Below are 24,842 nucleotides of genomic sequence, written 5' to 3' on the forward strand. Positions count from 1 at the left end.
GTGTATATATGTATGAATGAATATATATATAGTTATCTTTTTTTTTTCTTTATTATTCTTTACAAGTATCTTATGGGAGTGGGAAGACTCACTCATGCTCACAGAAGTAGCAAGTAAGTAAAGTTGAGATTTGGACCCAGAACTCCTTATTTCAATTTGAGGGCTCTTCCTACTCCACGACACTGTCTCTATGATCCAAGATTCTTTCATCTCACAACCCCACGGTTGTTTGGTTTTTTTTTGGTGATCGATTTGTGGCTAATTGTCAGAGCTTCAGTAAGTCAGTCACTGACTTTCTCTGCCTTTGCTCCCTTATTGGGATAACTCCCCACCACCATGAGTTTGCTTCATCTTTCTGTGTCCCTTTCTCCACCTGTAATAGGACAACTGATCCCATCCAGCATTAATGGCCATTTTTGATTCTGTGGATGCGGGTTGGAGAGGACCTCTTTTCAAGCTTGTGCCCAGTTAGACATTGATTGGGTTTCCGAAGGTTTGTCTGTGAGCTGGCTGTAAGAAGCACAGTCAGAACTGCTGAAACAGAACAAGGACCCAGTCCTCTCCCCCAACAAGGTCTGTATGCTTCAGGTTAAAGTGGGATGGTTGGTTGAGTTCCCCGAGCTACTGGTGCTGATTTCTCTGCTCCCAGACCACCACTCCTAGCACTTCTCCCCCAGAACTAGGGAACAGAGCTCCCCAGTTAGAATGTAAGCTCTCTGCCAACAGAGATTATTTTGTTTTTTTAGTTTTGTATCCCAGCTCTGAACACAGTGCCTGGCACATAGTGGGAACTTAATAAGTGCTGATTAATTAATAATGGAGGAGATAGGATGGAGTGATATCTGTGCTGGTGAAGGCAGCCCCTTTGGACTCTAATTTTTCCCTCTACCTTTGGTCACAGTATTTCATGTAGCAGAAATTTGTCCTCTCCACAACCACACACACCAAGAAAGCCAAGAATGGCGGATCCCAATCCTGCTCCCATTTCCCAGGGATGGGAATCTCAAAATTATGTAAACTTAGACCAATGGAACCTAAAGGAGCTATGACTTCCTTAGGGAAGGTACCTGGCTTTGTTTTAAAATAAAACTGAATCATCATCCCTCCTCAATTGATACTCTGCTGCAACCTGGACTGGAAATAACAAAACAAATCCATTTTAAGAAATGGGATGTGCTTAGTCTAATGGGAGGATTGTGTGGAGGGGAGTGATGGGAGGACTCAGAGGCCCTGCTCTCCACCCCAACTCTCCCTCCATGTCATTGTCCTGGGTTGCCCTTCCCCTTTCCCGGCGATGACTCCGGTGGCTGCAGGTGGGGCTGGCGCTGCCCAGGTGGGGGTGCTCCAGGCCTTGGACCAGGGGGTCTGGTTACTGCCAGACGCAGGGTAGCTGGTAACATCATTCCTCTGCCAGAGCTAACATTCCTGCTGCCCCCCTCCTCTTTCTTCTTAGGGTGATTTTGATGATTAGATTCCAACTTGTTTCCTTGAAGCAACATAATTTAATGGGAGAGAAGATAAATGAACAAAAGGATTAAATAATATAAGTACCAGTATATTATCTTCCTCTCCCCCTTTATTTTTCATTTTTTTCACTTCCTCCTCAAACTAAAATAATGCACTGGTAAAGTTGTTCACTCTTGGATCTGTTGGATGAAATAAAGCTCAACATACTTCTCTGGATATAATTTTTTCTATATACATTTGCATGCTGCATCCATTTTCAATTGCCATTCATACATTTTTATCCTTATCCAAGCCTTCCCCTAAATCCTCCAACTCTAAGTATTATAGGCTGTCCCATATAACGCTTGGCTCTACATTTTGCTAACTGGTTATCACATCCCCTTATTACATGATTGCTTCCTCTCCTGATCTTTAAGTCCTTCTTTTGGTCCTAGGGTGCTTATGCCTTATGCTACTTCCGTCTAGTTCTTTGTTGGTAAATAAGCTACAGCCTACACATCTACCATAAAAATTAAAAAAATTGACATTCTATAATTATTTCAAGTTTCTCAAACACTTTAAAGACATTATCTCATCTGAGCCAGAAAAATATTGATCCAAAGAGATGGGCCTTTATTTCAGGAAAAAGCTTAGGACTTATTAAAAGCATTTTTCATGTATAACTATTCTGTTCTTCTTTTTATTTTCACATCCTTTCACAGTGCTAACAGCAATGCACAGATAGACCCAGCTGAATGGATTATTCATCCAACTGCATATTACAATCTAGAAAATAAGCATTTCACATTCACTTAATTTTTCCTGTGTGGGGAGCAGGTTGAACTCTTGAGTCATTATAGATTGATCTCTTTTAAGAGTTTCTAGGGCTTGATACCATCAACACAATATTATTAGCAAAAAAGGAGCATTAAAATGATCTTGCTATCTATAGGGAATGATTATTTAATTTGGACTCTGCACTAGACATCCTCCAACACAGTGGCAAATATCTTTGATGAACATTCTCCTTGTCCTGTGTCTTGATTGATTAATGAATTAATGTCAAACAAACCTGTTTGTTACATCTTTCAAAGAACCTTAGAGCAGCTAGAGGGTGCAGTGGAGTCAGGAGGACTTCGAGTCCAAATCTGATTTCAAACATTTAATACTTACAGGCTGTGTGATCCTGGGCAAGTCACTTAATCCTAATCACTTCTCTCTCTCTCTCTCTCTCTCTCTCTCTTCCCCTCCTCTCCCTTTCCCTCCCCTTTTCTCCCTCTCTCTCCTTCTTCCCTTCTCCCCCCGTCTGTCTCTCTGTCTCTCTCCTCTGTCTCTGTCTGTCTGTCTCTCTCTTTCTCTTTCCTCTCTCTCTCCCCCTCTTCTCTCCCTTTCCCTCCCCCCTTCTCCCTCTCTCTCTCCTTTTTCCCTCCCCTCTTCTCTCTTTCACACACACACACACACACACACACACACAGAATTTTGTGTGATTTTAATATGTAGTCCATGGGACACCTTGCTGAAGGAAGCAATTTTTGCTTGAGGCAGCATTTTGCTTTATCAAGTCAAATACATTTTTAATAATCAACAAATAGCTAATAGTGAATCATATATTTTGTACCTTTCAGTCAATTTCTGTGGTAAAAAATTGTAGGGTCAAACAAATAAATAAAAATGAAAATCATAGTCATAGATAGAGAATTGGAAGGAACATGATAGGACAAATAGTTCAATTCCTTCATTCTACAGCTAAATCTTAGAGAAAACCCTACTTTCTGTAGGAAACCTTCCCATCCCCCTTATTTTTAGTGCCTTCTCTCTATTGATTATCTTCTACTAGTCCTGTGCATATTTTGTTATTTGCACCTTGTCTCTTCCATTAGATTGTGAAATGATTGTTTTTTGCCTTTCTTTGTATTCCCATGCCCAGTATATAGTAGGCAAGCACTTAATAACTACCTGTTGACTGACTGATGACAGATGAAGAACTGAGTTTTGGAACAGTGAAATGCCTTGCCCACAGTCATACGAATTATAAACGGCAGAGATACTTTAAATTGAGGTCATCTGACTTTAAAATCAAACCATTTTCCCATTTTAGTGTGACTTTTTTCTCTCAATCACTCATAATCTTTTCCTCTTTTTGATTATCTGGAGAACCAATCTGTCAACACCTTCACATTTATACTGTCCCCAGTATGGACTTCCTTTGTGTATAATTGTTCTAGTATAATTGCTTTTCTTATCTTTGGTTACTTTAATGCTATCTCTCCTTCCACTTAGAATAAATAACATGGACCATGATGTGAAGAAATTGAATATGGTAGTTCCACTGTCATTGATGGAAAAGAATAATTTATTATAAAAAATATTGATGAATATTTTATATTTTTTCATCTATTGTCCTTCCAGGCTTATCCTTAAATGCTCTTGGGACCATCTGAGGGTAATTGGGTTTCACACCAAGCTCTCTGTACATTTGTTTTTCCCTCCATTACTTTTCACTATTTTATGAGGCAATACTACTCATAATATTCCAGAGTTTTCCTTCTTAAGATTTTAAAAATGAATTTATATCTCAAATTGTTGTTGCCCTTGCTTGTTATAGTACTCTGTTTGGCAAATAAATTAAGTACCCATTGATAGAAAGTTTCTATGCTATTTTGGGCCTGTTGTGGTGATTCATTAATATAGATTAAGCTTTTTAAAGAAAATAATAATTGTCTATGTTGAGTTCTGTTCTTTTATCCACTTCCCATTTTTCAGCATTTAAAAGTAGTTTAAGTAAATTGAAATGAGCTTTAATAAGCTTGCTTAAATAAGTCAATTGGAGTTTTAATTACATATTATGTTTCTTTTTTCTCATTCTTGTTCTAATTTGATATCAATTTTGATCCTTGCCTTAATAAGTTGGCAGTCTGACTGCACAAGGTAGTTGATTCAGAAATGACTCTTACATTGGTAAGCAGCATTTTTGTGTAAGACTATAATTAATTTCCTTTTTATTATATTAGTTGGTGCTTGCCGCCTAGGTAATTCCCAGTTCTCTACACAGAGAAGATTTCATGACCTTTCCTTTTTTTATTCCTGAACCATGTTATTTATCATATTTTTCATTTCCCTTCCTTCTGCCCATTTTTAGAGCCATTGAATATTAAGTATAGGAGTATATTGACTTTATTGAATTGTTCTATTTTGTTTATCTTTTGTGATAGATGTTATAAAAGCTGCAATTATCTTTAGAATGATCTTTATGTAAATGTTTATGAAATACTGTAACATGAGATGATTAAAAATTTGTGAAATGATGTTATCTTTAAAGACATGATGAAACCAACTTTGCCAATTCCTTTATTTACTTCTCTAGGAAGAACCTATGTATCATATTTAAGTGCAAGTTCTTTTTTTCTTGTATTTCATTTGTAGCAAAGTTGTGTTTTTGCTGAGTGTGACATTTTTTTTCCCTATGATTATATCTGTGCTCTGGTTGCTTTCTGTAGGAAGTCCTTCTTAGTCTTCCCTAATATTAATACCTCCCCCTCTAAAGGTTACTTTCTATTTCTATGTATCTATTTATGTATGTGCAATTTCCCTTCTTAAAATGTAAGCTTCTTGAAGGCAAGACCTATTTTTTCATCTTTTTACCTTCAGTTCCCAGCACATAATAATTTCTTTTTTTTAAAAATAGTAATTTCTTAATAAAGATTATTGATTGATGAGACTGATCACTGGATAAGGATATGGCATTGAAAAGTACCAATAGTAAGTTAATCACAATCTAAAAATTATGATTCTTGGCACTATCTGCCACCTTTGCTCTTTATCAATACAATCAATTGCTCTTGATCAAATTTATCAATATCAGTAATCAATATTCCAGAAGGACTGAACATCATTTTGTATTTTTCTTTCTTTCCTAAGTGGCCATGTCAGTAAGTAAAGTAAGAGACAACAGATTATTGCAATGTATTTGCTTCATATTTGATACAAATGGAATAGATGGAATCAGCCCATCAACTTCCCAAGGCTCTGATCTCTTTTTCTTCATTTGTTCTTTGGTCAGAGATTACGTGCAGAGGGCTCACTTTGATTCCAACATAAGGAAGGTCCTTGAAAAATTAGAATGACCCCTTTTTCCAAGCGTCCATGCACCTTCACTCTCAGCTTTTGTGATAACATTTACCTTTACTTGGTGTGTGTGGTTTTAAAAAAGGCTTTGGGAGTTTGGTTAAGCTAAGTACCATGAAATGAGTGGCGTAAGTGATTATCATATTTTCTTGAAATTATGATAACATTTAGTGTTGTAGGTAAACATGTCTCACCCTTGAGACTATGTTTAGAAATCAGGATAATTTTGGGGGAAGCAGAAATGGAGGATGTCCTTTTATGTAAAGAAAGTAGTAATAAATAAGTGTGCCCTCTCTTACATGCTTTACTATGGCTAGCGAAACGAGTGGAACTAATCTCTATTTCTTCCCAGCTGACACATATTTTAATTAGCTCTAGATGAGTAGCAGTGGAGCCATTTGTCCTGAGGTGGCAGGAGAAGGGATTGTTTCAGAGTAATGTTGCTTCCCTCTTCTCCACTCTGAATCCTTCCAATCACCACGCTATTGATTTTTCTGAGGTTTCGCTATATTCCTTCATATTCATTCCTAATCTTCCTAAGAAATATTAAACAATTGGCACATTGTTTCCAATAGAGCTGGTTGCCCATCAGGGCTAGCATGGCTGGTTGGTGTTTGGAGGTAGTGGAGAGCCCTGATGCTTTGGGATGATCAGAGATATCCTCATGAGTTCCAATTACCACAGCAGATGTTGTCTTATCAATTGAGTATTGATGTCAGGGACTAATCAGGTTGGCAATTTCTCATGTGCTATAATAACAATCTATTACCAAGCCATTTTTTGATCTTGTAAATTTCCAGGCTCCTCCTTCTCCTCCCATCCAAATGTGAATGGCAGATTTAAAAGATTCTATTTTCTTTCCCAAGTGTTCCCTCTTCAAGGATGTGTAAGCAGAAAGCAAATAAAGAAAGTCCCTGAATATACAGGCTTCAAACTCCCTCCCTTTACAGCTTGAGTTTATATTCTATATCAGTGGTCCTCAAAGTGTAGTCCAAAGAATTGTTGGGGTCTCTGAAACCCTTTCAGAGGGATTACAAATTCAAAATTATTTTTTATATCTAATATAGCAAATAGTTATAAATATAACCCATGTGAACAAAAACTCTTTGAATGGATCCTCAATGGTTTTTTAACAACAAAAATACTGAGAACAAAAGTTTGAGAACCAATGTTATATTGTAGTCAAATTGGAAGACTTCTGATTCCTTGAATTAAACATTCCATCTTACGATTCCATAAATTTACACAAACCATCCATCATACCTATAAAGCACTCTTTCATCATTTTCGCCTTTTAGACTGATTTTTCTTTAAGGCGAAACTCAGCTTAGAGGCCATCTTCTTCATAAAATTTTTTTCCTGATCCCTCCAAGTTGTTAGTACTCTTTCCCTCCTCAGTATGACCTATGTTTGCTTATTTATGTCTGTGCTATATTTGCCCAGTAGAATGTCAACTCCCTGAGAGTTAAGACTCCCTTCCTTTTTGTCTAGGTGCCCCAAAGCCGTATGCCTGATGTATAGCAGGGAGTTCTTAAATGTTTGTTGAGTTGAACTGTTACCTTTTCAAAAGAGAAAGAAAAATGAAAAAAGAAAAGCTCCTGATTGTTATCTGTTTCTCCTCCTTAAGCATGAAAACAAAGAAAACCTGCACTGGAAATTCTCTAAAGCAGTGGTTCTCAAAGTATGGTCTAGAAAATCCTGGGGATCTCTGAAACCCTTTTAGAGGGTCTACAAATTTAAAAAATATTTTTGTTTCCAATATGGTAAATGTCTATAAATATAACTCAGATAAACAAAAACGCTTTGGAGAGATCCTCAATAATTTTTAATAATATAAAGATACTGAAAACAAAAGTTTGAGAACCACTACTCTAAAGCCTCACTTCAGCTCCCCTATTGCCCGACACCCCATAACCCTCCTCCCGTGGAATGGAGGAATCATCTTTAGAGCTTCCTGGAAATTCTGGAGCTGATTTTTCTGAAACCAATACATAAGGGACTGGCACAGCACAGTGCATTTGAAGGGAGCTTTAAAGGCATTTGTGAATGCTTTTTTCTGTCAACAGAGTTTGGAGTGCTTTGCTGGTTAAAAGGAATAAATAAATCAGGTTGTCTGTAGTGAAATGTATTGGTAGTTGAGAAGATGAGAGGAGAGAGGGATGGGGAACAGGAGAGAATGCTAGAGGAATCCTAATGATAGCTGGCATTTCTACAGTGTTTTGTAGTCTACAAAGCACTTTATGAATATCATATCCTTGGGGCCTCATGACAACCTATTGAAGAAGAGCTACTGGGATTATTATCTGCATTTTAGAGATAGGGAAACAGCCTTAGAAAAGCTGAGTAATTTGCCTCTGATCACAGAAATTCTTGTTTCTGGCACTCTTTCCTTCAGATAGTCAGGTCCTAATTAATGTGAATAAGTGGTTGCATTATTAGAATTTGCATGGTGTATGTCCAGTGAGTTGGAACTGTTCAATATATTTTTCATGATTATAACTTTGAATAGTTTGAATATATATGACTACTTCATGGAATCAATTATTTGCACTAATCAGGCCCCAGTTATACAATGTTCAAGTTTCAGAGAGGCAGAGGGATTTGGATTTGTAGTATAGTCCTTAAGAAAGAAATGGAGCCCTTAAACTCCAAAATATCTTAATCATCTCCTTCATAAGAATATATTACTTCACCAGCCCCACCTAGTAACGTCCAGAAACTTCAGTGAACATTTGCCATCTGTTCCTGGTCTGAATGGATTCAGAACTGAAGGGGAGTGAGGGGGGAATTCCAGCACAGCTTACCTTCTTCAGTGGCTTGGAGCTGGTTCGTATTCTTGAAGTTGTTTGTGTCCTGTAAACTTTTCATGGCTGCACTGGCTTTGTTGCTTTTATTTATTTTCTCTGCCTCTCGGAGCTAGAGGAATGATAATAATAACAACAATAGTAATAATAGCAGCAGCAGGTAGCACTTAGATGGTACTTTAATGTTTAATGTTGCTTTACAAATATTATTTTTTCTTACAACTACTCTGCAAGTTGGGTATTAAAATTATGCTTATTTTATAGATTCTGGAAATAGCAGCAAAGAGAGGTAAAATGACTTGCTCAGAGAAGATCTGAACTTTTTTTTTTTGCTTCTATATCCAGGACTCTATCCACTGTGTCACCTAGCTGCCTCATCAATGATCTCTGTGATATAGAGGTGGGCATAGGGCATAGGCGATGTTGTCTTGTCTTTATATTTCTAGCACCTTGCATATAGTAGGCACTTAATAAATGCTTGTAGAATAAAGTAGCTTAATGTATATAAAACATTTTGTCAACTTTGACTTACTATATAAATGTAAGTTATTATTGTTAGACAAGGCAGAGAGTGGGTTGGGCTATTTCTTGGTGTGAGGTCCAGCAGATGAGTTGGGCTCTGGAGATTAAGTAGTATGTTATTATAACAACAGGCTTTTCTTGAAGTATATTGTAGAATTAGCTTTAATCAGGCTGAATTGCTGGGGTTATGAATTTATCATGCAGGTATAGTTGGTGAATTCATTGTAATTCCACTCTAATTTGTCATGAGCTAATATTCCCACTTGTTATAAATCATTACCATTATTACAATTAACTCCCAAATAGCCTTATATGTGAATGAATACTATTGAACAATATTAGTGTTAATTTCTTTTTTTGATACTGAACTTGAGATTTGGTTTTGTTGAGAAGGATATCAATTAATTCTTTGATTTAATTCTAGGTGGTATAATGGATACAGTATTGGATGCAGAGTCTGAAAGACTTGAGTTCAAATTTTCCCCTTGATGCTTATTGGGTGTGTGACCCTGACATTTAATCTCTTTCAGCCTTAGTTTCCTCCTCTGTGAAATGGGCATGATAACAATATTCACTTAACAGGATTATTTTGAGATAACATGTAAAGTGATTTACAAACATTAAATTACTATATAAATGTTAGCTAAAATCATTAGTATTAATAATATATCTGGGCTTATAGGGCAAATCTATTTTGAAAATGAATGAATCTATCCCCATACTTAACAAGAAGGAACATCCATTCTACTCACTGCTTGGATTTTCTTCCTCAGCTGTGTATTGGCTCTTGCAAGGCCTTTAGAAACAGAATTCAAGTAGTAGATAGCCAAGCTGCAAAAGATAAATGCGTGGTTCAATTACCTTTGGAGATAATTATAGATGTAGCCCAATGCTGCTCAGTTTTCCAAGGATCCAGAGGACAGAAGCCTGGAGCCTCTTTAGCTGAGAAAAGAGTTACTTTTTATTTTCCTAAAGTCTTTTAAAAATGGTTTCCATATTGGAGGAGAATATTGATGATTCTGAGTGGTAAGGGGTGTGTCTGACTGTAACTTGAGAGAGAAGAAAACAGTGAGTGTTGGGGGTGAGAGGCCTGAAGGCAGGTAGTGTTCCCATTCCTACTCTAAAATTTCTTGAACCATGGAGAGTCATTCATTCCTTGATTTGATAAGCATTTCTTAAACATTTGTGTGCCGGGTACTATGCTAAGTATTGGGCACTCAGTGCCAGGAGTAAAGAAAGGCAAATACATTGTTTCTACCCCCAAAGAGCTCACTTTTTAATGGAAGAGCAGGACATGTTCTTGGAGCAATACTCTAACCCTATCTCCCATGAAAGTTAGGCTAGCTTTTCTTCAAAAGGTCCGGAAATCATATAACTCTGAAACTGGATTGGGAGGGGATTAAAGGTTCATGCTTTTGATATCATTTCCTGGTTAAAAAAAAACAAGCAAACTTTTTTCCCCTCTCTTTTGTGTTTTTTTCCCCTTTTGCTTTGATTTTTCTTATACAATATGACAAATATTGAAATATATTTAAACAATTTGCACATAACTAAAAAAAGGTATGTCCAATAAAATAAAGCAGAGTATTTCCTTGAAAACAACATGCCCCCCAATAAATGAGGAGCTCCAGGTTCACTTGATTGATGGGCCAGGATAGCTGACTCAGAAGAAAGAGAGATTCATTCAGTTGAGTCAGTTCGGAGCATCTTCTGGGCACATCTTATGGAGATACTTTTCAAATAACCAACATGTATCTCATTTCATCCAGATGTTGGTTATAAACTACCAGGGAACTGGACTGAATTTGAACAATCCAGAATAATATAGTAGTAGCTAGCAGGTAGAATTAGGTAACTGGTAGATCATTCTTAATTCCTGCTTCAAGAGGAAAAAATTGAGGTTGAAACGATAATTGACTTTTTCAAGGTGATAGAACTAGCAAAGCAAGATTTGAGCTCAGCTTTTCTTGTCTTCAAGCCTTGTGCTCTATACACTCTACTGCCTGACTTTCACCAATGACTTTGCTACTTTTGTCCCCATTGTTCCTGAGTTTGTCCATATAGTTTATATATATATATATATATATATTTTTTTTTTAAATGACAATGTATGTCAAGTACTTTGCAAATTTATTGCAGTGTTTCAATGTGAGAAAATATTTCATTACTTCTCGTTCTCTCTTTTCCTTTGTCTGTCTCTCTCTTTCTCTCTCTGGCTTTTTGTCTGTTTATCTCTCTGTGTCTCTGTTTCTCTATCTCTGTTCTCTCTGTATTGGGAACTCTTCTCACTTCCAAACTTCTTAAATGACCATGAGACAGGTAGTATTTTGGACAGAGTGCTGTACCTATTGTTGAATTCAAATTCAACTTCAGATACTTATTGGCTGTCTGATCTGGTCACTTAATCTCTTTGCTTCAATATCCTCATTTGTAAAATGGGAATCATAACAGTACTTACCTTCTAGATTTGTTGTGAGAATCAAAAGAAGTATTTGTAAAGCATTTTTACAAACCTTAAAAGTGAGACACAAATTCTTTTACTGCTCTTTTATCATTAATGTACCCACACAGGTGGCTAACATGATAGATTTTTATAATCGAATGAATTTCTGGGTTTTGAGGATTCTGGGGAGAAGACGGAGTAAGTTGGTAAATTTCAAGCTCTCCCAATTTCCCCCACAAATAGAACAAATTTGTGTCTCAAGGTGAACATAGATCAGTGAAAAATCAGGAAGACTTGGAGTAGAATAGGGGTCCTCCAGGTACAACCCTAGATCTGAAGAAAGGCTCCAGGCTAGGGTCTGTCTGAAGTGCAAACAGCTCGGGACTATCTCCTCAGAAACATCAAGTGGGGACCCCACGGACTAGCTAGATGTGGCTGGAGTCTCTCAGCTTGAACCACAGAGACTTTCACCTCCTGGACTGTTTGTGGAGTCAAGGGTCTGACTCAGGGAAGACTGAGGGAATCTCAATTGATAGGGAACATCAGGCCCAATTGTGCTGCAGAGACTCGGTCCTGGGCAAAAAGGAACCAGCACAGCAAGAGTGCAGAAGCAGCAGGGCAGGGTGCTGGCCGTGGGCACTTGTGGGAGGGTGGAGCTCTTGTTTTGGGGTTCCTAGTCAGAGTGGAGAGCTGAAGGGAAGCTTGAGGCACCATCCTCCCACCCCATGATTAGAAGTGCTTACACTAATATCTTATTATTAAAGATTTATTAATTATTAATTAATTTTGAAATTAAAAAATGGACCAGCAAAGAAGAAAGAACCCCACTATTGAAACATATTATGGGAACAGGGAAGACTGGATTTATCTTCAGAGGAGGACACTTTCATGTTAAAAAAAAAAAAAAAGGTTCTGTCTCAAAGAATAACATGAAACGATTCTCTGCCTAGAGTTGGCAGGATTCCTCAAAAAGTAATTCAAAAATCAAATGAGAGACATTGAGGAAAAACTAAAGAAAAAATTAAAACCATCCAAGAAAAACAAGAAGCTTATGAAAAAAAAAGTTAGCCAACTAGAAAAAGAGATACAGAATCTCAGAGATAAAAATAATGCTTTGAAAATTAGAATTGGGCAAGGGGAAGCCAGTGAAGCTATGAGAGACCAAGAAATAACAAAACTATAAAGAATCAGAAAATAGAACAGAATGTGAAATTGAAGAAAAATAACAGCAGTGGAGAACAGATCAAGGAGAGAAAATATAAGAATAATTAGACTTCCAGAAAGTTCTGACCAAAAAGAGAACCTTGACACAATAATTCAGGAAATAATCCAAGAAAATTATCCTGGCGTAATAGAATATGAGGGGAAAGTAGAAATAGAAGAAATTCTTCGATCACCACCTCAAAGAGATCCTTTGTGGAAAACACACAGTAATATTATTTCCAGATTTTGAAACCCCCAGATCAAAGAGAACATTTTGCAAGAAACTAGAAAAAACCAATTCAAATACACTGGAGCTATAATTAGAAATGTATAAGACTTATCCGCAACTACAATGAAAGACCACAAGTCCTGAAATCATATCTACTGATCAAAGAACTAGGCCTGCGGCCAAAAATATCACTATCCAGCAAAACTATCTATAATCCTGAATGAGAAAAAATGGATATTCAACAAACTTGCAGATTTTCAGGATTTTCTATCAACCAAATCTGAATTTAAGAGAAAATTTAACATGTAAGAACCTATATGAAAGATCAATTTTAAGAAACTTAACATGGACAAATTGTTTAAACTTGGACAAATTATTTATGTTTTTATATATTTCTATATTCAATATAGAAATATATATATATATATATATAAGATTCACATCCACAATAAGGTAGCTCAAAAGAAAGATTGACAGAGTTAAGGTAAAAATAACAATCATGTTATACAAATGAAGTGCAGAAGAATAGACACAGAGGCATTAAGAGAAGGGAGGAGGGCTTGTAGTTCTGAAAATCTACTCATATTGTGAATGAGTTCAATAGATAACACTACATATATACCATGAAGGGTATAGCACTTCCCAAATCTATAAAGAAATGAGGAGGGAGGGAGGGGTAGATGGGGAAACCAAGAGTAAAGAAAGAAGAAGGGAGGAGCCTTGAGTGGGAGGTTAAGTGATAGCAAGGCAAATTAAGGAGCAGAATTTAATTAAAGAGGCAGCAATAATAGGAAAGGTGTATATGTAGGTTATGTGTATGTGTGACTATGTATATGTATTTACATATCTACATGTGTATACATAAATATATCTTGTCTCAAATGTAGCTTGCTTGGGAGTGGTGGGGGGGGACAAAAGGGGGAAAAAGAATAAAGTAAATGAGGTACACAGCAGAGAACCCAAAAACAATTTACAAGGAAGTAAAGAAAAAATGGACATTTATGAATATAATTTCTTCAACTAACATTTTTTTTTGATCTGGTAATTTATCGTTATATATTTAGAATCCTTCCTGATGTTCTGCTGGGCACATGACAATGTTCTTTTTTGATTTGCTTTATTTTGTTTTACATTTCTTTTCTGTTTTCCTTTTTTTCTTATTCTTCTTTCAAATAAAAAAGATAAAAAGGAAAAAATTGGGAAAAAAGGAAGTGCTGGGTTTCAAGCTTGTCTTCTAAAGATTCATTTCAGGTGCATTTGTGACAACTGCAATATTCAAGAAGACAATAAAAGTTTTATATATGTACCTTTTGATTCCCATCTGCTTTTGATTTATTCTGCTATGGCTTGATACTTTGAAAACTTTTCATTTCACATAGTTTGGAGGGGTTATGGAAATTCAGTATGATAATGTCTATTAAAACATGGTTCTTAGTTTTTTGTGATCATTGTTATGTCTAGACATAGACAATTGTGGGTTTATAATAATACTCCAATTCTAATTTGTTTCTTTTTTTTTGAGTTCTCCAGAATTTTTTAAGTTTATTATTGTTAATAATGCTATTTTTATTTTTCCCCAAGTAATTAAGTTAATTAAATATAGTATTGATCTATGCTATGTTTGAATCTGGAGACTTTCCCCCAAAACAAGGTTGTCAGTTATCAATTTGAAATATAGTTTCTTCTATTATCTGGGAGATTCGCTTTTGTTAATAAAGATTTTTGTTTCCCAAATGCAGTAATTAAATTTATCCTGTTTTTCTCATAACTCCCTAGTAAAATAGGTAAATATTATGTCTGTTTTGCAGAAGAAGAGACTGAAATAAATAAGAGTTAAGTGACATCTTCAAGGCTGCAGAGCGATTTAACTAGTGAACTACTTTCAACCCTTTCAGTTGTCAGTGAGCATCTTTGGACCTTGGAATGTACAACTTTTTCAAAGGGTATGCTTAATAATCCCCCTATTTATCCAATATTTAAACTGGTGTAAGGTGTGCTAATGAGGTTGGAAGGCATTTGGAGGCTGTAACCTAGGATACAACTTCCTAATGTTCTCATCTCTGGGTTGTTACTAGAGAATACAGCCGGGACCATGGTGACAGGAGACCCCCTCCTTTGGTGATATTTTCTGCTTTCTTTCTGTGACAAGGTGATTTCATTTCTTTAATTCACCTAGGATACTGTCCAATGGATTTCTCCCTTAGTTGTTATTTCCTGAGTCTAATATTTCTTTGGACTTGGTCTAATGTCATTTTGCCACCATGCCCTTATTATAGGACATGAAATCATTAAAGCATTATTGGAAAGTGAATCATGGGGAAAGAAAGGTTGTGACTTGTAGGAACTACCATGTGCAATCTGACAATTCTTGTGTCTTTGAGGGCATTTCTATCTTGGGGGGCATGTTGTCCTTGGTATTGATTTTCTGCTGTCTTCTAAAAGGCTATCTGCTAAAAACCCTGGAGTTGAATTTCAATCCAGCTTTTCAGTAAACCAGCTGCAAGTAAACCTACTGAAGACTCAGGAAGTAAGGGGAGGTTGTAGATAACCAGAAGTGTGGGGAGAAGACCGAGGGAAAAATTGGATTACTGGGATGGTGAAGGGCAGAGATAATTTACCTTTGCACATGTGTGAGTGTGGGGTCACAATAAGAATTACTCTGAAAGAAGGAAGACTTTTCTACAAATAGTAACAAATAGAGAAAAATATAAATATTTAATGTTCAAGATCCTGGAGGCTTAATCCAATATAGATAACTCTTGATTACTCACACCAAGAATGGGTGCCCAGGTGTGGATAATTGATAATCACCAGATAAGAAGCCATTTACATTTTTTCTGGTGTAATTATAACTTCTGGTGTAATTTTACTTAAATTGATATTAGCATCTATTTGTATTTTATAAATATACAAAAAGAGGTGTAGTATAAGGTGAGGGGGGCTATATAAATTAGAGAGGAATAGAGGGTAGAGGGTGCTTTTAACATAGAAAAGCTTTTTATTTTTTAAAAATTGCTGTGAGTGATCAAAACATGGTTGTACAATTTCATTAGTACCTAATTTTTTTCCACTCAGTGGGATCCTGTTGACCAAATGCAGATCAAGAACAAAAAAATCCTCCATCCTTCTGTGCATTGCTCTGTTATGGACTGGTTTTACTGGAGGAGGTGCCATACACATTTAGGAGAAGGAACTTTTATGACACTAGGACAAGGGTATTTTGGCCACCACTATTTTGAATTTACCTCCCTTCCCTCATATTCTTCTTATTTTCTGGGGAAAAATTCTCTAGGGATTGCCAAATAGGAAGCCACATGCCTTCTGGATTTTTTTTTTTTTTTTTTTTTTTTTTTTAATTTGGTGAAGTTTGGAGATGAGAAGGAAAAGATTTGTTTATAGAATATCTTGGGAACTAAGAAAATGAGCCCAGCAAAGAGTCCATGTTTCCAGAAGAACATCATAAGAGTTACATAAGCTGCAGAGAAAAGACTAGGGTCTTTTCACAAGGCAATGGCATGCAAGTATACAGGGTCCACATCCAACTCACGCCATGAGTAGAATGGCAGGTATGATCAGGCCTGGATTTGCTATATAGCCAAAGATCTTGCTGACAAAGGCTGGGAAATCATTCTCAATGGTTTCCTGGATGACATCATACATTCTGTTTTTCCCACTAGAAAGAAGAGAGGATTGATTAGTCCCATTTAACTTTTTATCATCATTATGATTTATATAAATAGCAATTATGTTCCTGCTATTTCAGGTTGTGTTACTCCTGTCAATCTATATAGAATCGTCAAGTCCCATTGCTAATGTAACAGAGAAATAATTCTTTGCTTAAAGAAAGATTATTATTAGGATACAGACTATTCAAATGGAATTGTTAGTTTATATCCATGTTTTCTGCTTTCCTTTCCCATAGACCCATGTCATTCACATATCATACAATCTAATAGAATAAAATGGCAATGAAAGATAAATCAGTCCATTATTTTTTCTCTTTGTTTATAGTTTCAGCAAATGGTTAACTTGAAAGGTAGGCTGAATTTATGGTCTAAAATATGGTATGGGGGGCAGTAGATTTCCCTGCTTACTTTTTCCATTTCTTTTATTAGCACCAAAGAGCAAGGCTAGGCTTAATTTGAATGGGCAGAATCTGTGATGTTTTCTTACTAGTAGCTATCATGCCCAAAAGGCACAAAATATGAGAGATTTGATTTGTAAATTGCGTGGGTGCCTGCTTTCCCTCCAACCCCAACACAGTATAATCAAATTAAAAATAAATGAATTTAGAATCTGAAATATATTTTTGAAATCCTAATTCTGTCTTGTGTACAGAAGCAAATAAGTGTGCCCTGGAGTACAATAGCTGATTTAACAAGTCGATGACAGGGCCTTTTCTTAAGCCCTCAGCAGATTTCTAGCCAGAGGTCTGTTCATTAGTAAAAGCTCAGGACCTCGCAACCAAAGGTCCAATTTGTCCAGATTTGTTGCCTTCCTCTGAGTCAGAAAAGATGCTGTGTCTCTGTATCCAATTAGGGCTTGATTAGCATGCCAGGGCCAGCCAAGGCCAAGGCAGAAACATGGGGAAAAATGCTCTTGGGGAAGCAGAGGTGGACTGGGCTCAAGTCAGTACCAACACAGTGTCCTGCTATTCCTTTCCCCTTCTGGATTGTCCAATTTAGTGTCGGTTTTATTTGGAGATTAAATACAATTGCCAATGTATAAATTCTGGGTGTTCTCCAATAGCTTATAAATTATCTTCACCTCAGCCCACCTTTCTTAGAAAACCTTTCACCTATAGGTGACCAAGCACTGTGGTGGGAGTAAGGTGGGGAGTAGAATGAAACTTCCTGAGAATTGAGATATTTTGCTTTTGTCTTTGTATTCCCAGCCCCTACGACTGTGTCATAAACATAGCTGGTGGCTAATGAATGTTTGTTTTGTTTACAAAATAATAAAATCAGCCCTCTGACTTAAACCTAAGGGTTCTGACTTGAACCTTCTGCTCCTTCTCAAGTCTGGATCCAAGCTCTGGATTTGATCATATATAATCAAGATTAGAGTGCTTTTTATAGAGTGCACTATACCTGAATGGTCCACAATCAAAAGAAGGGGGCAAAGACATGATAGTGTAAGCCACTGGCAAGAGGCTGAGAAACAGGACCAGTAGTAACAAGCCCATGTAAAAATTATTTGATTTGGATGCCTTGAAAACCCGTTCGTGGGGGACGTTGCTGCTCATCACTGCCCAGCACTGAAAATACATGGAGGTCAACAAGCGTAGCACATTAATGCCCACTAATCCAGGTGCATAAAAGGAGCCCATCCTGAAAAACAGAAACAACAGAAGTGGTGACGAACAGCAATAGAAGGGAATAGGAAGAGGGACCATTGGGGGTCTTTTGATAGTAATAGGAGGAAGGCTATATGAGCAGAGGAGTAGGGGAGCTCCACTCAGCATATTATCTGGTTTGTCAATGAAGTTTTTTATGATGAAATCATAACATGTGAGGCAGGCAATAAGGCAGGGGGAGAAGATGATACAATCAGGAGGCTTGAGTTCTAATTTTAGCTTCTCTATTGTCCTGCTGTTTGGCCATTAGCAAATCACTCTGTGTCTCATCTGAAAGTTTACTTATATAAAATGAAGTTGGTGTTCAGAAATTTATCTGAGTCCTTTAAATGGAGGGCCAAGGCTACTGACTAATAATAATCTACTAGAAATTCTAAAATCCAGAAGGGTATTTGTCAAAAACTACTGATGCCCTTTTTCTTTATTTCCTTTAAGTAGAGCATTTAGAGGGAGGACCAATCAATCACTAATACTTGTGTCAAAGTCTCACAAATTAATTTTTTTCTGTTCAGGCAAGAGAAATAGCTAAAGAAAATAGCAAAAAGATGGTCCCAGAGTGGCTGATATTTCTTTGAGGAAATGGACTCCTACTTGAGCCAGATGGGAAAAGTCCAGAGAGCAATATGATATCAAGGAGGAAGGTGACATAAAATCAATGAATATAAAAGCTGATATCTAATCCTACAATAATTTTTATAGTTAAGGAAACTGAGGTCTATAGAGGTGAATTGATTTGCCTGTGATCACACAGTGCTAGATAAATGAATAGCTTTTGATCATCATTCTTATTGACATCATTTTTTCTTTTTTTTTCTTTATTGAAGCTTTTTATTTTTCAAAACATATGCGTGGACAATTCTTCAACATTAGCCCTTGCAAAACCTTGCTTTCCAATTTTCCTCCCCTTCTCCCACACTCTTCCCTAGATGGAAAGTTGTCCAATACATGTTAAACATGGTAGGAATATATGACATCATTGTTACTGATTGAATCAGGAATCCAATTCCAACATCTTATTTCCTCAAAGCAGGTGCCCCCTAAAAATCAAAGCAGTGTCTTACCATATCATTCCTTGGTTGAAGATCAAACCCAGAACATTTCCACTAATGTCAAATTCCGAGTATGAGGGCTGCCCCAAAAGGAGAAAGAGGGTAAGCATAATTAAATAAAGTTGACCAGTGCTTAGCCATAGTCCAATGATCATTCACAGCAATCACACTCTGTTGGTATTGAAGATGCAGTCATCAATACCATCCTCCCACTGGAACTCACTTCCTTTAATGTTACCTTGGATTTTTAAGAGTTAATAAACATGTTATTAAAGCTAACCACCACCTATTAGAATGTAAACTCTTTGAGACCAAAGGCTGTTTTTACCTTTCTTTATATCTTTGCATTGTTTCTGATATACAGTAAGCAGTTAATACATGTTCTTTGACTGAGACTTAGTCTCTTGTGAAAAAGGAAATGGAATTTGCTTTTTTCTATGGATTGTAGTTTTTAAACATTCTCTTTCAGTTTATTTGATTTAGTTTGGCCATCTACTGGGGAGCTAAGATAGAAAACTGACTTTATTTTTCCACTCTTGTAAATGTGGCTTGGAGAAAATAAGTAAAGAGTGAATCTATTAAATAAAATAAATAGATTAGTCTCATTAAGTTGTGAGATGAAAAGAAATCTTTGAAAAACAAAGAGAATACTTGTAAATTCTTCCCCACCAGCATCAATGAATCTGTGAACCCTACCAGGGAGGGCAGTGAGTTGACTTTAATTTAGGTCTTTGATTTTTGTTTTTAACTTTTTCACTACAATATGTATTTTGTAAAGTATGTAAGAGCAAAGAGGAAGGAAGGATTAGAGAGTAGATATCTTTAAGGCTGGACTTCTCAAGAAGCTGAGGAAGAGATTTATGGAGGGGAGTAGAGAAAATAGCTAAATTAAGAAGGGGGAAAATTTAACCAAATATTGAAGGAAGGAAGAAATGATAACAGTCCAAAGCTTTCCTTAAAGAATTCCAGAGTCTATGTTTTGAAATAATCAGGTCTTAAATAGCTCTTAAATCTCTAGTCTGACTTAATTCCTGAAAGGTGGTTAACATTTTAAAATCAGACCTTACCTAAAATTTATGTTTACCAACTGCCTAGAAGAGTACTCTGTGCACAGTATTTATGTACCAATAATTAATAACTACCATTGTAAAGGTTTGCAAAATGCTTTACAAGTATTATCTCAATTGAACCTTACAACAACACTGGGAAGTGGGTGCTTTTATTATCATTATTTTACAGATGAGGAAATGGAGGCAAAGGTCAAGTGACCTGGCCAGGATCACATAGTAGTAAGTGTCTGAGTTGGGATTTAAATTCAGATCTTCCTGACTCAATGTTTGATATTCTATCCACTGTGTTGTGTTGATGGCTTGCACTTTTTTTCTGAAAAATTAAAAAAAAATTGAACTTAAATACCAAAAAAGATGTATTTCCATACACAGCAGAACAGGAAAAGAAGGATTTGATATGAAACTGATTCTCCATGTTGTATTTTTCTTACTCTTTCTGGGGAAAGTGGGGAGGAAAAAAAAGCCTTAGGAAAAGGTTTTCCTTTAGGTAGATGACTTGGAAAAATTCTTCTTAGCAGCAGGGTGTACAGAAATGTGATAAGGTCCAGAAGAGCTTCTACAACTGGATCCACTTTGTCTTAAATGCAACATTCATAGTGTCCCAGTCAGTGATTTGTATGTACAGTCCCAGCCCAAGCCCCAGAAAATCAAAGCAAATAATGACATTAACTGTAAAATATGGGAAGAGGCCAACCAAAATGGAATAGAAGGAAACATTAGAACTCAACTATATTCCACTACCAAACAATTTAATTACCAAATGACCTAGCCACTTAGACAAGCATCAGATAAAATCCTGATCCCCAAGGACTGAAAGTGAAAGCTTCTAGAGAAGAGAAAAAGAAGAAAATTTCTTGAAAGTCTCAAAAGGAAGAAATCCCTTGAGAGAATAAAGTGAAAGTAAGAGACTTTGACATTATGGTTAAAATAATACACAAATATATATGCTAAGGAAAGAAAAAAAAAACAACTGAGTGGGGAAAAGTTTTTTTTTTTTAGTTTTTCTTTCTTTCTATTTGCTTTTAGAATTAAAAAAGGAGGGAGCTCTCAGTAGTTATTGAAGAAAAGGACCTTAACTAATGAGGTAAATAAAAATTTTAAAATCCCTTCTAACTTCTCATCTCAAGTAAAAGATCTCTGATATATGTGTGTGTGTGTGTGTGTGTGTGTGTGTGTGTGTTATATGTATACACATACACTGTATATATACGTTAATCCCCATATGTGTGTGTGTGTGTATACATATTTATATATGCTATTTCCCAATTACTAAATAGTCCAAGTATATGACTAGGTAATTCTCAAAGGAAGAAATTCAGGTTATCTATAGCTATTTAGCTATGTGGGAAAAAGCTCTAAATCAATACTAATTAAAAAAATGCAAATTAATATAATTCTGAGGTACTCCCTTATGCTTATCATATTGGCAAAGATAACAAGAAAGGGAACAGAAATATTGGAGGGATTGTGGGAAAACAAGTACATTGATGCACTGCTGGCAGAACAGTATAAGCATTCTGGGAAACAATTTGGAATTATACATAAAAATTACTAAATAATGCACATTTTTTCACCTAACTATACCACTGTTAATTCTCTATTTAGAGGAGATTAATGAAAGAGTAAGGGTCCTATATGTACAAAAATATTTATGGAAGCTCTTTTTGTGGTGGCAAAAAATTGGAAGCTAAAGGAATACTCTTCGATTGGAGATGAATGTCTTGTGGTATATGAATGAGGGATAGAAATGAGGAAAAAGATAACTTCAAAGGGACCTAGAAAGAATCTTATGGATCAATGCTTAGTGAAGTAAGCAGAACCAGGAGAACAATTTCTACAATAACAACAATACTTAAAACAACTCTGAAAGCTGTAAGAACTGTGATCCATATAAGGACTAAGAATTATTCCAGAGGAATGATGAAACAAACATATTATATCTCTCCTGATAAAAAGGTGATAGATTTAGGGCATAGAATGAGACGCTTATTTTTTATTTAGACAATGAGGGAATTTGTTTTTCTTGACTGTACTGTTACAATTAATTTGTTTTTATTTTCTTTTTTTCCTTCCAGTGGGTTGGAAGGGCAAGAGGGAGAGAAAAGAGATTTCTATTATTTAAAAACAATAAAAAATTAGAGTTTTACAGATATGAAATTTTGTACAAGCTTTCAAAAGACATTGTTTTACTTTGTCAATTACCTAAAACAATTCACGACCTACTCCTCTGGTAACTTTTTTGGTTACGTACCTAGAGGGACATCTTTGCTCAGATATTACACAATTTATTAAATTTAGAGTTCCCCAAAGGCCTGGGTGGGGCAGGGGAAGAGAGTAATACAGAAGAGCTATGTTAATAAGGAATGTAGGCTTGGGTTACTTTCTGTGTTTTTTCCTATTCACTTCTATTCTAAATAGATGTTTTATGTTTCTCCATAAAAAGATGCCTGTGAAGTGGAATAGCTATGTTTTAGGATAACCTAGAGTACTTCCTATGGTGTAAAACCCTTCAAAAAACCCTGCAAACTCTGGAATTGGATTGGATTTTTGTATTTGCCAAGGGAGCATCAAACAAACTTAAGTAACCCTCCATGGAGACAATGAGAACATTAGGAATTTGGGCTGTGGAGAAAATGAACAGTTAGATTTTCAGAGATTTTAGTTGCTTGAGAAATACAGTTTGGCTTCTAAATCTCTGGGTTTGGTACTTCAGCCTTATAACTAGGAAAGAGAATCCCAAATTCATAAGTCACTAATTTTATAAGTTCATAAGCCAATTTACTTTCTATCAAGGAAAGGACTTAAGTTTGGTGCAATAATTAGTACATTCCTAAAGATCTATAATCAAGATACACCTTGAAGGAGGGAAAGAGAGAGAGAGAAGGAGGAGAAAGCACAAAGCTAATTTATGACTTCTAATCTTGTCCAATTCTAAGAATATTTTAGTGTTTTGGTTCACTGGGTCCCACTTGGAGAAGCTGTATAAAGACTAGAACTTTAGTAGCTGACTATCTAAAGAGAAATTTTTTTATGGTGATTGCAGCCCTTTATGACTGAATTAAGAAGAAGGACCCTAATGCAGCTAGACTATAGTTTGAGTCCATTGGCCATTGCTCCATTTAGTTATGAAAATGAGAGAAAGGCCATAGTAACATTCTATTTCCTAACTGAAATAGGATAGGACAGGGAGTAGTTCTGTTTTGCTTTTTGTATCCCAGTACCTAGCACAATGATTTGCAGAAAGTAGGTATATCATTAAAGCCTGTTGAATGAAATATGAGATAATTGAATGTGAAGGGCCTTTCTGAAGGTTTATTTCAAAGGAATAGACTAAGAGGTTTGTCTAGTACTTTCTGAAATAACAAAAGCTTCCTTACATTATTTTTTTCTTTTTATTCTTCTATCCTTATGATTCTATTTTGCTTTACTCTCTCTCTCCATTACTCTTCTGGTCTTCTGGCCTCATTAATAACTCTTGCCATCCTCATATTTCCATAGCATCCATCCAAGTAATACTTAAATGTATTGACTAAATTTTCCTTATGTCAAAGACTACCATTTTAGAAGTTCATAGTATAAATTAAACTGGAATAAGTTATGTTTTTCCTTTCTAAGCAAATTTCCTGGCCTACAGAATGTGCAGAATAGATACTTCCATTCTCTGAAATAGCAAATAAGCTGTCCTTAGGCATTAAAAAAATCTATAAACCTACATATAAAAATAAAATAAAGGAGTTAAGAACATTTGCACCCAAAGTCTATAAAACAATGACCTACAAATCCTGCCTCCAGGTCCCAACACCAACAGTAGTTCATGAATCTGACAAAGCAAGCCCGAAGGAAGTCTCCCAGCAGAATGGTTATAAATGTCACCAGGATGTCAGAAACTGTGAGCCTCACAAATTCCTAAAAAGGAAAGCAAAGAAAAGGACAGTCAGTGTTGCAGTTTTCCCTCTCTTTTCCCTAAGAATGTCAGTTATTCTTTCTTGACTTTTACTCATTGATTTTTTTTGAGTAATAGAATGGTTTCTATCCTGGACCTGAAATGGATCCTTGTGGTTTATTTTGAAACGACAACCAGAATCTCATTCCATATTTCAGATATAGGACTCAAAAACAGACTGAAAACTCAAGTGAGGGGCTCTTTTGGCATCTTGGATCAAATCACAGCAGCACCTTCTGTTTATTGATGTTTTCTTTAGTGCACTGAGAAAAGCTCTACCTCTTTCCTAGTTATTAGAAGGCACAGAACAGGAGGGTTCCAAAAATCTTGGGAAGCAGGATGGACCAAATAATAGCTATCTACAAGTGTCCACCTTCTACCTATTACAGATGTTTTTAAATGCTGCTTCTTGCCATCACATCTGGGTGCTTTGCTAATAAAAGAAATCCAGTTTTCTCCATAGCTACACATAGTATATAGGCCATGAGCTTTAATCAATTCAATAGGAATTCATAAAAATCTACTGTTTACAATGGCTTGTATTAGGCTTTGGGGGTGGTCGAAGGAGTTGACCACCCCGTTTCCCACCTTAGTGCCTTTGCACTGATTATCCCCATTCTTGGAATACACTTTTGCTTCCTCTTGATCTCTT

At 36.2% G+C, this 24,842-nt stretch overlaps 1 protein-coding gene across 1 annotated transcript in view; it reads right to left on the reverse strand.

Annotated features, from left to right (window-relative positions):
• Nucleotides 1-7,442: 7,442 nt before the first annotated feature.
• TMC2 (transmembrane channel like 2) overlaps nt 7,443-24,842 on the reverse strand; it is a 62,549-nt gene continuing 45,149 nt past the window's right edge. Inside the window, exons 14-20 of the mRNA XM_012551301.1 lie at nt 24,025-24,153; nt 19,190-19,257; nt 17,863-18,102; nt 16,320-16,445; nt 9,650-9,728; nt 8,376-8,487; nt 7,443-7,549 (exon numbers count right to left, since the gene is read on the reverse strand). Of these exons, the coding sequence (XP_012406755.1) occupies nt 7,443-7,549; nt 8,376-8,487; nt 9,650-9,728; nt 16,320-16,445; nt 17,863-18,102; nt 19,190-19,257; nt 24,025-24,153 (861 nt within the window). The remainder of the gene's footprint in view (nt 7,550-8,375; nt 8,488-9,649; nt 9,729-16,319; nt 16,446-17,862; nt 18,103-19,189; nt 19,258-24,024; nt 24,154-24,842) is intronic.

This window comes from Sarcophilus harrisii, chromosome 5, assembly GCF_902635505.1.
Source record: "Sarcophilus harrisii chromosome 5, mSarHar1.11, whole genome shotgun sequence".
NCBI classification, from domain to species: domain Eukaryota; kingdom Metazoa; phylum Chordata; class Mammalia; order Dasyuromorphia; family Dasyuridae; genus Sarcophilus; species Sarcophilus harrisii.